The sequence below is a fragment of the Gallinula chloropus genome, assembly GCF_964237585.1.
Source record: "Gallinula chloropus genome assembly, chromosome: 2".
Taxonomy (NCBI): domain Eukaryota; kingdom Metazoa; phylum Chordata; class Aves; order Gruiformes; family Rallidae; genus Gallinula; species Gallinula chloropus.
Window position 1 is genome coordinate 25,007,239 of NC_140086.1, and position 14,891 is coordinate 25,022,129.

Consider the following 14,891-nt stretch of genomic DNA (forward strand, 5'->3'; position numbering starts at 1 on the left):
AACCCTTATTATAATGTTCCTGTTGGTAGGAAACAGCAAGCTGGAGAGGGACTTTTTACAAGGGCATGTAGTGATAGGACAAGGGGTCATGGCTTTAAACTGAAGGAGGGTAGATATCAGGAAGAAATTTTTCCCTGTGAGGGTGATGAAGCCCTGGCATGTGTTGCCCAAAGCAGCTGTGGCTTCCCCCTCCCTGGCAGTGTCCAAGGCCAGGTTAGATGGGGCTTTGGGCAACTTGTTCTAGTGGAAGGTGTTCCTGCCTGTGGCTGGGGGTTGGAACTAGATGATCCTTGAGGTTCCTTTCGTGACTCTTTAAGGTTCTTCTATGATTCTGTCTCATCTAGCACAGACACTGGCAATCTCCAGCAGGAACACCCTACAGGTAGCTTATTCAGTCGAAATCCCAATTGTTAATTCTTACCAAATGTTCAACTACTCTCCAACATGTCATGACTAATCTACACAGTCACCGACGGTAATTCCTCTTACCCAGCTAAAGCAGCAAGATACCTGAAAGGATAAGGGAGGGAACAGCTGTCCTAAAAAGCCTTCAGTAATTTTCGGCTATTTAAAATAGAGTATTATTACTTGTCCAATCACTCATTTACTGGTTTTCTTTTTCCTTCCACTGAGAAAAATCACCACTTTACATGGAAGATACTAAAGTCCATAATGGCAAAGCACTGTCCTTGACTAGTGGTTAATTTGTTCCAGTAATAAGGGACATCAGTTAATCCGACAGTGCATTTTCAGCTTTCTGTTATTGATTTACACTTACTTTAGGAAACACCAACACTTGCATTTGTGTGTTCCAGTCTCTGACTCAGAGCAGTTGGGATCCAAGTAAAGCACAGCGACAGCCGGGTGGCAGAACTGAATGGTGAAATGAGAATCATCCCACTTGTAGAACTAAAAGCGTGTTTAAATCAGCACCCAGCTTTGTTAGGCTGGCAACTAAGACTACCGGAAAGATGAAACACCTAAGTGTGTATAACAGCTGGAAACAAACAAACAAACAAACAATTGTATCCTCTAAGTATTTAGCAATATATAAACACGGTGTAGTGCAACTTTGCCTTTCGAATCAAAATTATTTAATGATGTAAACCAGCATAAATGGAAATTAGAGAAAACCCACCAGACCAGCTGTTAGGAAGCAGAGATGTGCCAGCACCAAGGCACAATGACCACCAGCCACAGGCATGATCATACCACTCACACGCTTTCTGAATGAGGACAGGGAAAATCAGGAACACTGTGAATTATCAATTTTTGTAAATTACCCCATCATTAAACAGGAGATAGCTGCTGTAAAGCTGGAGATTAGCAAAGTTTTTGATAGATGACAAGATATGAGCAAGACTCACTCTTTTGTTAAAAGATGAAATATTTTCCTGCCACATTTTCTGGGAAAGCAGTCTGTAAAAAAGTCCACAGATTTTATGGCTTGTTCACTATCAGACTTACAGAGTTCTGACCCCTAAGAAGCCCATGACAAAAGTCCCAGTAACTTCAGCAGCGCTGGAGCAGGATTTGGTCATGTACTTATTAGCATTTCACTCAGTAAAAACATACTACTGGCACGTCTTGCCTTGTACAATACCACTACTGTTTCCTCTGCAACCACTTGCCAGCACTGACAGAGATGACCATTCAGTATTGTAAACACTCTGGGATGATAGACAAGAAAAAGCAGACAGCTCTGAAGACAGAAGCAGGCTAAGGAAGGCATTTGTCAGATCACCTGAAGCCTTGTCTTGGGAGGTTTCTTTCTTTGACAAAGAGGTGTACCAAAGAGAAGCACTCTTCCTGGAGAAGATCCTATAACTTTTACTGTGCAAATACAAGGGTATTGAAAGATTCTCTATTGAAAGATTCTCTATGACTCTGATAGACTGTCCCACCGCTGCCCATTTTTGAAAGGTTTTAGGTTTCTATTTGAAAATAGGCAACACTGACAAAATTTAAAGTTGTGGTTTACATCTTTCAACTAAAGATGATTTTTACTTTTTCGGTAAGTGAATAAGTACTTTTGTAACTGTCAGTAAAAGATAGATGAAAATAAATTGGCAACACCTTAGAACACACATCATCAGTAGCTCCTGGGTTTATGCAGAACACTTTTAGGTTCTCATGTTTTTAAGTGAAATGTTGAAATGAAAATAAGTCAATGAGGAGAAAGTTTATCATGGTGAAACAACAAGATTCAACAATTTTCTGTTTCTTGTTGGGCTGCAGGGAGATGGGATAGAAGAAGCCCAGATTTCTTAGGTAGAACATCCCACAGCACCAAGGACCTGTGGTTGGGTGCATCTGTATGAAAGCAGAGCAACTATCCTCGGAAGGTGTCTCCACTAGTTCACATTTCAGATATCACTGAGCTATTCTTATGAGGCAAAGGGAGGGAAGACACAAAACTTTTCTTATCTCCAGACATACATGAAATTTGTCCTCATGGAAGTACGTCCAGGCAACCAAAAGACAAGCTGCCATGACTGATTCTCGGTCTTCCCTGCTTCAGGAAGGTTAAGGAGTCAACCTGCTTTTGTGTTTTAGCAAAATCTTTCTTTCTCTGCACTTTCACTAGGAATGTGATGCTTCAGTATTAAGGATTATGAGTTCCTGCTGACCTAGAACCATTGTAAAGTGGAACTGTGCATTTGTGCTATCTTTACTGTGCTTAATGCAATCGAGGGTGCTACTGATTGTTAGTTGTGCTTCTGGAGAATACAGTGCCATTATTTTCTTTTTGCAGTTTTGTAACTAAATATTTCCTACTTTATGCATTTCTTCCATTACTCAATGAAAGGGATCAACAGAACAGCAATGGTCAAATCCATCAGCAGTAATTTTACAGAACCTTTGACTGCAGAGAATATTTCCTGAGAACAGTGAATAGCCAATGGGCAACACACTTCACAGAACCACAGAATCACAGAACGGTTTGGGTTGGATGGGACCTCAAGGATCATCTAGATCCAAGCCCCTGCCACAGGCAGGGACACCCTCCACTAGTCCAGGCTGCCCAAAGCCCCATCCAACCTGGCCTTGGACACTGCCAGGGTGGGGGCAGCCACAGCTTCTCTGGGCAACCTGTGTCAGTGGAATTCACTGGAATAAATGCACCCACATTAGTCTTTTATGTGTTTGGTTTAAATCACACACAAATCCATGTCTCACATTTCACCAGAGTACTAGTCATTGAAGTACACGAGTTTTCTGAAAACTCTGGTTTTGAGGAGCCAATAAATATATATATATTTGCTTCTTCAAGAAAGTAACTCTTTAGCAAGTCACAGAAGAAACCTCATGTGAGCATCAACAGAAAGTACTGAAATAAGCAAAAACTACCAGCATTTCAGAAAGTCCTGCTTTCATGCAAACCCAGCTAGGGCAAAATATCAAATCTTCTTGGTAATAAACACAAAAAGGAAATGTAAACACTAGTGATGGGTGTTTTTCAAAAAGTTAAACCTTTCTGAAAAAGTTAAACCAGCGTATGGCATTTGCACCAGAATTTTAGGTAAGCACTGTAAACATCATAAAGATAAAAATAAAAGCATGCAGAAATATTTTAAGAAACTCTAATGCGGTTTGAATTAAATTCATAACACGTTAATGCTTCCAATGATCACAACACAGTTACTGAAGTAATTTTGAATGTGGCTGAGGATCACTTAGTCTTCTTATTACAAAATGTATTTGCTTTCCCAGGGGATCGTATGCAATCCTTCTATTCCAAAATAAATGTTATCAGCCGTTCTTAGTCCCTTAATTCAGCTGGGTAAATAACTATAACCTTGTCCTCGTAGTACACAGATCTTTCACAGAAACTACTCTGAAGCAATGAAAGGGAGGACAGAAACTTCATTACATACACTGCCTTCTCCCCTCGCGGAGACAGCGCAGGAGCAAACATACCCCCCAAAAAGTAAGATCCCTACTGGAGGTGCTCAGGTACCATTGTATAATGGTAGGAGAATCTGTACTGAGTATCTGCAATGTGAGGTCCTCCAGAATTACTAAGCTGTGTTCCTCCTGCTTCTTCCATTCAACTTGGAAAGGAAAGCAGCAGTTGCACCGTGTCGTGGTTTCACCAGTCAGGCTGCTGAAACAAGCACACAGCTGCCCACTCACTGCCCCGGCCCCAGTGGGATGGGAAGGGAATCGAATAGAAACAAAAGAAAGTAAAACTTGTGGGCTGAGATAAAGGCAGTCGAATAGGGGACACACACACAAAAAATTACAAAATATATACAAAATGAGCGATGCACAGCACAGTTGCTCACCACCTGAAACCAATGCTCATCTAGCTTTTGAGCCAACCAACCTCCCAGCCCATTCCCCAGTTATATGCTGAGGGTGATGTCATATGGTATGGAACATTCCCTTGGGAAGTTTGGGTCAGCTGCCCTAGCTGTGACCCCTCCCAGCTTCTTGGGTGGCCCCTGCCTTCTCGTTGTCAGGGCAGAGTGAGAAGCTGGAAAGTCCTTGACTGGTTGGTAACAACTGAAAACATGAGTGTGTTATCAACATTATTTTCATCATAAATCCAAAACATGGCACTAGACCAGCTGCTAGGAAGAAAAAATAGCTCTATATCAGCAGAAGACAGGTCACAATTGTTTCAAAATTTTGAATTTATTTACCATATTGTCTGTAGGCAAGAGCCCTACTCAGCAACTGGGTCACAGAGCACCATGCACTGGGTGAAGACTTTGGAGGTAGTGTCAAACCCCAAGGTATGACACAGAATTATAGAATTGTTTGGGTTGGAAGGTATCATGGTTTTCCTCCTGCCAGCAGCTCAGCCCCACCGAGCAATTTGCTCATCTCCTCACAGAGGGGGGAGAAAATCAGAACAGTAAAAGTGAAAAAACTCCTGGGGTGAGATAAAGACAGTTTAATAGGCAAAGCAAAAGCCATGCCCACAAGGAAAGCAAACCAAGGAATTCATCCCCCACTTACCATGGGAGCCAGGTGTTCAGCAATTTCCAGGAAAGCAGGGCTTCATCACGCATAACGGTGAATTGGGAAGACAAACACCATCACTCTGAATGTGTCCCCTCCTCCCTCCTCTTCCTCTAGCCCCTTACAAGCTGAGCATGACATGTATGTTATGGAATATCCCTTTGGCCAGTTAGGGTCAGCTGTCCTGGCTGTGTCCCCTCTCAACTGCTTGTGTACACCCAGTCTACTCACTCGTGGGGTGGAGTGAGGAGCAGAAAAGCCCCTGGCTCTGTGCAAGCACTGCTCAGCAGTAACATAAACATCTCTGTGTTACCAACTCTGCTTTCAGCACAAATCCAAACCACAGCCCTGTACTAGCTACTATGAACAAAATTAACTGTAACCCAGCTAAAACCAGCACAAAAGCCTGTGCTGCCAACCCCCTGCCACGGGCAGGGACACTGTCCACTAGAACAAGTTGCCCAAAGCCCATCCAACCTGGCCTTGGACACTGCCAGGGAGGGGGCAGCCACAGCTCCTCTGGGCAGCCTGTGCCAGGATCTCACCACCCTCACAGGGAAGAATTTCTTCCTCATGTCTAATCTAAACGTACTCTCCTTCAGCTTAAAGCCATGACCCTTTGACCTATCACTACCTGCTCTTGTAAGCAGCCCCTCTCCAGCTTTCCTGCAGTCTCTTTAGGCTGCAATAAGATCTCTCTGGAACCTTCTTTTCACTAGGCTGAAACAGTCCTACTCTCTCAGCCTGTCTTCACAGGAGAGGTACTCCAGCCCTCTAATCATCTTTGTGGCCCTCCTCTGGACCCGCTCCAACCGGTCCATGTCTGTCTTGTACTGGGGACCCCAAAGCTGGATGCAGTACTCCGTGTGGGGTCCGACGAGAGTGGAACAGAGGTAGAATCACCTCCCTTGACCTGCTGGCTACTTTGCTTTTGATGTAACCCAGGATATGGTTGGCTTTCTGGGCTGTAAGTGCACAATGCAGTCACATTGAGCTTCTCATCCACCAGCACCCCCAAGTCCTTCTCAGGGCTGCTCCTCAATCCATTCTCCACCCAGACTGTAGCTGTGCTTGGTATCTGTTTATATCTGATTTATACTTAGATACTTCAATTTCATTACCCTTCATCAAGATAAGGAGTCTTTACTGTAAAGAAAAATCAGCTCTCTTCCCAGTCTGGGTTTAAATCTAATTATTGGCTAGCAGTGAAATGCAGTGAGCACTTCAGCAGGCATCTCCTTTGGAAGCAAATATGCTGGTGATTACTCTTTGAGGCTTCTACCCCATGTCAAAACTGCATGTGCTCTGTGATGTACTGGTGGTAGGTGGGTACCCCTACACTAACTGAAACTGCTGGGTGATACTTGGCTTTCAGCTCTTGGAAATGTCTTAGGAAAATCATGCAAAGTAAACTACTGATGAGGACCATGAGATATCTCCAGGAAAATATTTGATAAAACAAAAGTACAGCTGCATGACTAATCTACATGTCTGTGCTTATTCTGACTCCACTTGGGCAAATGTGTTTTTCCTAAGCATCTATTTACTGGATGCTGTCAGAAAGAGGAGATGGCACAAGTCTGAGCTTTTGGTCAACTCAATATGGCAGCTCTTACATTCTCATAAAGCTCTGAACCCTATGACTAGTTTTAGTAACCAGAAACTATAATACTGGGCTCTACAGAAATACTTGAGTGATATAAATAATGCTATTATGCAGGGATATGAGTTAATTATTGGCACCACAGTAAAACCACTATGCTGTTGCTGTCTCCGTTATTTCTGCAGTAACTTATCCACTTTCTAGCAGTGGCAACCTACAATGATGAATGAGGAAGAAAGATCTGAAATTAAATTGAAAGGAAAAAATAAATAAGCTACAAAAGTAAGAGTATTTGTACTTGTCCAGTACTATATTGTCTTCATTTCTTTTCCTTTGCCACATTTCCAGTGACATGAGGAGGTAATTTACAATGCCAAGGAAATCCATGTCTGTCTGTACTGAATTACTGCATTCATATTTCTACTTGTTTGTAGCGAACTAAAGTCATAATAAGCCCGGCAATGTAGATGAGTCACACAGACCATCTTTCATTTAACAAGGCATCTTTAAATACCACTCTTAGTTAACTTGTACTCATTACCATCAGCAAGCAATGTTTGTGCCGTACTATCCTAATTGCCAGAAATTTGCGCAAGTAAATCATTAAAAGGTTAAGTTATTTTTCATGCTAAATAAATGTACAGTATTAATCTGCTTTATTTTGTTATTATGAGTAATGTGATGTCCTATAGTCGTATCAATTTATAATTATGCCAGATCACATGGCAGGGGGGAAACAAGAACAACAAACAACAGACGGATGTCATTTCTGCTTAAATTTTCCATGTAAATTACAAATTCTTGTTAAGTTAGACTGGGCTTTCTTTGCAGAGCACAACATCCAGATGGAATCGCATCAGTAGAACAAAAATTGAAACACAGATTTGTCTGATTTTTTTTTTAAAGCAAAGTAACCAAATATCTTTCAAAAAACACCAAGCCTGCTTTGCATTTCGCTGCTTGATCCTTAAACCTGCTTTTTTTATATTATTTTTGAACATGAATCCTAAAGACAACAGTGAAATGCAGACATTTTGGCGAAAGATGAGATATGGATGGGACAATTTCGTGCATTGCTGACACCACCACCGTGGGAAGGAGCTTATTTTCACACATGGAAATCTACCGAGGGGATGATGCGTTCGTTTCTCATGAGCAGTGTGTGCTGGGCACACAGCATCCCTCCAGCCCCATTACATGAGAAGCATCTCTTGCCTGAGCTAGGTCTTTCAGAAGATTTCATTCTAGTTTAATCCTGCTGAACACCAGAGTACCAGTGGTAAATCCAGAGTCCTTAACTCATACTAAACTCTGACCTGTCACCACCTTGAAGCTGAGAAAGCAACTTCTTAAGTACCTCTGCCAAATGAGAAAGATGAGATATCTTTGCAATTTGGAGAAACAAGGAGGAACTATGTTATAAAGGGGTAGTTAAATACACTTTTTAGTAATGCTAAACAAGTCAGTGGGAAATAATTGACTGTTAATCAACTAGTCAAAAACCATAACCACTGCAATGCTACGTCTGGCAACTCTATTGCACATGCAAATTGGTTTAGCTTTGTTCAGGGTAAAATTTTGATTCAGAGTGAGATTTCCATTCATTTTTTCTGGTAGGTTGCGTACTATTAAAAACACACATAGGAATTGCTTGTAAGCCTGCTTCCATACTATTGTACAGCAGCTGACTTCCAAAACACATTTGCATTCACCTTGCCTTGGATATATTAACTATCGGTGAGAGTACTACTAAATTAGGGAAAAGACAAAAAGATAACTACTTTAGCTTAGTTATACAGGTACAGCATAGTTTTTCTGGGGGAAAAAAACCAAACAAACCCACACATAGTCCTAAGACTTCTCTCCAAAACAGCTTTGTGCAACTGTCCTTTATGTCATCATGTGCTTTGAAAAGGCAGCTGTTGGCAGGAAAGACAGATGTGACAATACACAATATTTTTACCTTGATAGTCAGTCATAGATTTTGTGTGTTCTTTACATCATCAGAAATCAACCATTTAAAATGATCCCATAAAAACAACAATTAGTAGAGAGTATTTTAGATCACACACTATTAAGATATGATAGCAAAGATTTTTCTTTGTATTATTTTATGTTTTACATTGTAAAATATTATGGGAAAATGCAATGAGGCAGAAATATATAAGGTAAACAAAATTTATTTATATTGCAAACACATGCGGACCATTTGTCATTCATTCTCAGAAAGTTAGCTATGTTTGAAAGCTATGGCAGGTATCATCATGAAATATCCATTTCAGAACAGTTTTGTGACAGAATATCTCAGGTCAAGCGGGACGTGTATATGTGTGGTTGTGTCGCTTTGTTAAATGCAAAATGAAGTTTACATTTATGATTAAATCCAGATACTTTCAGGCAAAACTGGAATAAGTTGTTTTTTTGGTTAGATATTAAGCTGAACACTTTGACAAATATGCAAGTCACAAGGCTAGGGAGAAAAGTGCTGTCAAGCAAATCATTTACCTTGTGCAATTGATAGTATTGCTTGGCACCTATTCCTCCTTGCTCTTCTGCTGTCCACAGCACCAAGCGCAGGGTTCTTTTTGGACGAAGTCCTAAAACATAATTTTAAATGTGGGTTTTAGTCCTAAATATCCATATATTTGAGCATTGTTTGCATTGGTCTCCACGCTCCAATGGACAAAAAGCCTGGGTTTCCATTCAGTCACCTCTGAGTTCACCAAACACAACCTATTTCATGTGGTGGTTTTATTCTTGAGGGTACTTTTTGTTTGTCTAGAGGGGAGGACTGGGGTGCAGGGAGAGAGTGTCCATGTGAGGAAGGAGCGAGCTGCTGTGGTGCTGCTGCTACCAGTTACTTTTGCTGCAGTAGCACAAGAGAAGCAAATTTCAGAGATGTAATTTAGGTCTCTGAAACTCATAACTACCTTGATAGATTTCTGAGGCATACGCTGCTGTCGTGGTGGTGGTCTGCAGTAAGTAACGTGCGTCTGCTTTCAGCAGATCTAAAGCAAATTTCCCTGAGAATTACCATTGCTTTGTCATGGTTAATTTACATTAATTCACAATTAATTGAAAATGAGCTGCTGGATTTTTATGATAAATGTTTACCCATTTCAGGAACTGAGGGGCTCTGCAATATTCTTTTGCTTTTTATCAGGGCAATGAAAACCAACAATCTGTACTTTGGAATCTGAAATGCAATCAGCTACTCGATGTATGCACGGCTTTTTGAAAACAAGGCAAACACAAGAACATTTTCTATTTTGCTATTGTAGCTCAGTAAGAGCGATAGGTTCCCTGATAAATTTTGAAACCGTTTCTGCCACGGCAGATCTGAACAGATAGAAGTTGTTGCCCTTTATTTATTTGATTGATTCTATTCATAAGCGAATACATTCGAGACATCAAACCTGAGAGCATGGAAGAGCAAACAGACCAAGAATAAACAGCGTTCTCTGTACAGTGTAATGCTAATTATGTCCGAGGAAAAATAAAGCCCCCAAAACTATTACAAATAGAAAAGAAAACCCAGTGAGAAGACTATCACACGTTGTAAAGCATGAATCGCCACGCACACTTCTGTGCTGAGGAGAAATACTATCAGTATCAGTGTCAAAATTTAATTCATTTCCTAGCTGAAATGGATGAAGTTTACAAACAGACCTGACCTTCATTATTTGTTTTCTCAACACAATGAAAATCAGCTGAAGATTTCTTTCTCGAAACTACATGCCAGCAAGCCTCATAAATGAAGGAAGAGTACACAAGGAATACTCAAAATATGAAGAAAATGGCTTGGATTCTCCAGTATTTCATAATGAAGGAAGTGCAATCGAGCAGTATAAAGTGTTGACTGCAAACAGAAAAGTCGTCAAACCTCATTAAAGACAACCCTCACACACATGTCCCAGTGGATTCCCTGTTCTTCTCCTAAATCATGACAGTACAGGATTATTCTTCACTTTTCAAATCAGCCAGATGGCCGGTGAAGTAAAACTGAAATAATAAAACAGTGACTGGGTTACGGTTTGAAAAAATTTAGACCCAAAATAACCACAAATATGTGAGCAGCTTGGTTAGAAGGGGTGGCTCTACAGAAGAAAAGGTGCTGGCGATAAAGCATAGAGCGACTGGTCTTGTAGCATGGTCCCAATGGCACCACAGTTTAAGCAGTGAATAGCGGTGTGTTTGTCCTGTCACAAAATGCAAAGCACTGAAGCTTTGGCCTAGTGATCAGGGATGTCATGTTTGGCTCCGATGGGCTGTAACCCTGGCTGATCTCTCCTCCTCTCCCAGCTTGAGAAAGTCTCAGCTCACCTGTGGGGAAGATATTTGAGCAGAGGCCCCCTCCTAGCACATCAGTGCATCTGTCCACTAAAGGTGGGGAAAGAAAAAGCCCTGCTGAGCTTCAGTCTTTCCAGTTCCAGAGGTGGTGTATCAGCTCTTCCAATCTCACTGATTCACTTGTCTGTTCTACTGAAACTAAATGGGCAAGTTAAAAAAGAAAATTTTATATCTATAAAAGTGCTGTGGAGGCAGTTACTTTACATACAAAACAAAGTCTACAGAAGAAAATTTAATTTCCGCATTATCTTAATCTGAAAGTGATAAGTATTTATCTACCTGTTATTAAAAACACAGCTATTCTGACCAAAGAGCATCAAACAAATCCAATATGCACAAGCAAAATTGCTGAGAATATTCTCAATGAGTGTTTTTATTAAAAAATATGAAGTACTGCATTTAAGTTACTTTTTTCTCCCCCCAATGGCTAGCTATTTTGCCTTGCTTCTTAAAACTACTGCATCCTAAGCAAGGTACCATCTCCACAAAATCAAAAGTCTTGCAGATCACCACCCAAATATGTACTGAAAAAGCATGATAAAATAGCACGTGGAAACTATATTGGGTGATGGGTGTACCATGTAGAGGGAGAGGTGGAAAATTTTAAAATTAAAGAAAACTGCTTCATAAATAAAATAGTGTCTTTTTCTATCTTATCTACATCAATGACGAATTGCATAGTTTAAAATAAAACAACCAAGGGTAAGAGCATATCAGAGGGAAAAAAAAGTTGTAAAGTTACCCAGGACAATTAAATAGACCATTTTGGCAAAGTGCAGCATGGTATAAGGATGTTCACTGATGTGTGGGTGCAGGGATCCTACTGTATCCTCCCTGGGTTGCTCTTATCTGAGAGTGTGTAACTCAAAGGAAAGTTGTGGAGCACAGCACTGAAATCCCAGTTCCCATCTGCTCCGTCCCAATAAAGGGCACAGCAGGGGCTTACAAGAAGCTAACATTGAAAAGGTGACAGCCGGTACTCAAACAATTTTTTCTTTCTAAGCTCACATAGCTAAAAACAAAACAAAACCAACTACAGATCCTCCTCCAGCTACAGATTAATTTGCAAATCTCCAATGTTTTAGAAAAATGAACTAAGGGGTTTTTTCCACTCGACCCTACCCTTAACTGGAAAACATAGTCCACATTTACCTCAAAGATGCATTTTACTGATTAACCTCTATATTCTTATGGTTTATCCCAAGCACAAAAATAGGGCACCTGGGCTCCTGAATTAAAGGATGAAATAAAAACATCAATATGGACAACCTATGACTAAGGCAATATGTGTAGGAAGTACACCAGGGCACTTGCTGCACTATACTCCTTCTGTGCTGGAGTGGCTGCTAGCCCTTTTGTTGTCCTTGGGTACCACAAACACTTCAGTCATACTAAGATGCAACTCTTCCTGACTTTATTTTGTGTTTCTTTTAAATCATCACAGAGTGCTCACACTTACAGATGTCAGCAGCAAGCCTAGATTAGCCAAAAGACCAAATGCTTGAGAAAAAAAGACTTGTAACTAAGCTTTATTAACTAACCAGTTTGACTCCATCCTCAACTACAATGACGTATTTTGCTTTTCTTTCAAAATTTATGTAAAAGATAATTGTCAATAAATACCATAGAGATATTGCACACATATATGTATAGATACATGTATTCTCCCCTGGAGGGAGAACTGGAATTGGGTCGTCTTTTTTTTTTACTCAAAGTAGACATAAGCAATGTAAGTTCTAAATCTCCTTCACTAAATATTTTCCCACTTTATAAACATAAATCCTAATCGATGGAGAGGATTAAGTACAAAGATACAATCTTTTCTAAGGAGACAGTATATGAGAAGTCACTGTTTTATTATGAGACTGATCAACTCTTGAAAATATGAAAAGCATTCCTCCTTTGTGAAAAAGGAATTTTTTTCCTGTGCAAGCCAAGGCACTGGGATCTCCCACAAGCAAACCAAATAGTTGCTCAGCTTACATGAGGCATAGGAACAAACTGAAATGGATGTGAGTAGATTAAGAGGTATTTTTACTTGCATTTATAGTGGTACCTTCTTGGGTTTAATTTCTAAAGTCTATTTCTATTTCTTCAAACTGAAAGTTGCATTTGTTTTCCATCAGGAGTGATTTTAAAGAAGTTGCATTGGCTAAAGAGAAAAGCTCCTTAGCAGTACAAAGATGGGGCTGAAGCTATCTTTATCCAATAAAAAGGAAAATAACTATAGCCCTCCACTATGTGCCCTGACACTCTGAAGACTATGAGGTTTCTTAGAGCTTTGACAGCTTCACCCTTCCAAGACCCTGCATAAATGGCCCAGCAAAGCCTTGAACTGAGAATCAAAGTAGGAGAGGTTGAGTTACTGGATCCCTTGCCCTCTAATACTGCCTAAGCCTCTGATGTATTTTCTTCAGGAGCTACTAGGGAGTGGAATGTACAGGTATATCATCCTCAAGCCTTGTCCACTGCTGCATTTAAGTTACCAGCTATGCTTTTTCTTCTGCACTACCCTGTGGCATCACCCTGTGGCTTGGGATTACTTTACAAGGGTATTTATACAAGAATAGCGAGTTACACCATGACACTGCTGACAGTAATTAAATTCCTAATGTATTCCCTACCTTTTTCAGGTCTGCAGTTGATTAGACATGGGGGATTTATTGTGTGACATTAGTTGGGGTATTTCTATCATGCAAGCGCTTCTCATAACATGCCTGTACTTTCTAAATCCTCTGCCACAGCATAAAATAAGACTAAAACTCCACATTTTGCTAAAGGCGGCAAGAAGTGGTTTCCAAGTATCCGGTCGTTTCAAGTATGGGCATTGTTTTCTGTAAACAAGAATGAAACAGTGTATTTAATAAGATCTCTGCTAAGCCCCTGATGTAATATCAATAGCGTGGAACACGTCCCTTCCTTCATCTATGTTACAATGGGGAAATTCCACTTTGTAATGTGCTTTGTACCAGCTGAAATTACTCAAGGAATACAATAACCTTACGAAGCTCAGACTCTGTGCTGAATATTTTAGCTGGACACGATTCATTCACACCTCTTTAGGGATCTCCTAGAGAGAATACAGCAGAGGGCTATGAAGATGATTAAAGGCCTGGAGCATCTACCCTATGAGGAAAGGCTGAAAGAACTGGGACTGTCCAGACTTGAGAAAAGAAGGCTAAGAGGGGATCTGATTAACGCTTATAAATATCTGAAGTGTGGGACACAGGGGGAAATGGCCAGCCTCCTATCAATGGTCTGTGGGGACAGAACAAGGGGCAATGGCTTCAAGTTGGAGCACAGGAAGTTCCGCACCAATATGCAGAAGAACTTTTTCACAGTGAGGGTGACAGAGCACTGGGACAGGCTGCCCAGGGGCATTGTTGAGTCTCCACCTCTGGAGATATTCAAGACCCGTCTGGATGCCTGTGCAACCTGTCCTAGGGAACCTGCTTTGGCAGGGGGGTTGGACATGATGGTCTCTCAAGGTCCCTTCCAACCCCTGTGATTCTGTGATTTTCTCTCAGGCATACTACAAATCACTGACAGTCTCACCTGATACTCTGTACTTTAGAGACTGCTACCAAATTTATATATTCTGTGGCATGGGCAAACACAGTTCTAGAGAAAAAGCTCTTACCTGTAGCATCCCATTTCTCTGGTTTATTTCAAGGAGTATACATATAGCAATAAACTGAAATTTATAGGATGACAGTAATAAAGCCATTAATCGAGGACATCCAGAGCTCTTCCTCTGAAGGTGAAGAAGTTTCCACTCTAAACCAGCAGGATTTGGGCTTTCATGCTATTTTTAGAAATACAACCCTCTGTCATTCAGACAATTAATCTCATTATTTGTACAGAAAAGTGTCTGTCTAGTTAGATGATTATTTAAGAAGAAAATTTTTATTTTTGTGAAAAATGATTTAACAGAGACAATCTAATGCTATTAAAATTATAAGCTTCA

At 40.6% G+C, this 14,891-nt stretch overlaps 1 protein-coding gene across 1 annotated transcript in view; it reads right to left on the reverse strand.

The window, feature by feature from the left end:
• CPQ (carboxypeptidase Q) overlaps nt 1-14,891 on the reverse strand; it is a 131,984-nt gene that overhangs the window by 33,121 nt on the left and 83,972 nt on the right. Inside the window, exon 5 of the mRNA XM_084260219.1 lies at nt 9,080-9,171. Within this exon, the coding sequence (XP_084116345.1) occupies nt 9,080-9,171 (92 nt within the window). The remainder of the gene's footprint in view (nt 1-9,079; nt 9,172-14,891) is intronic.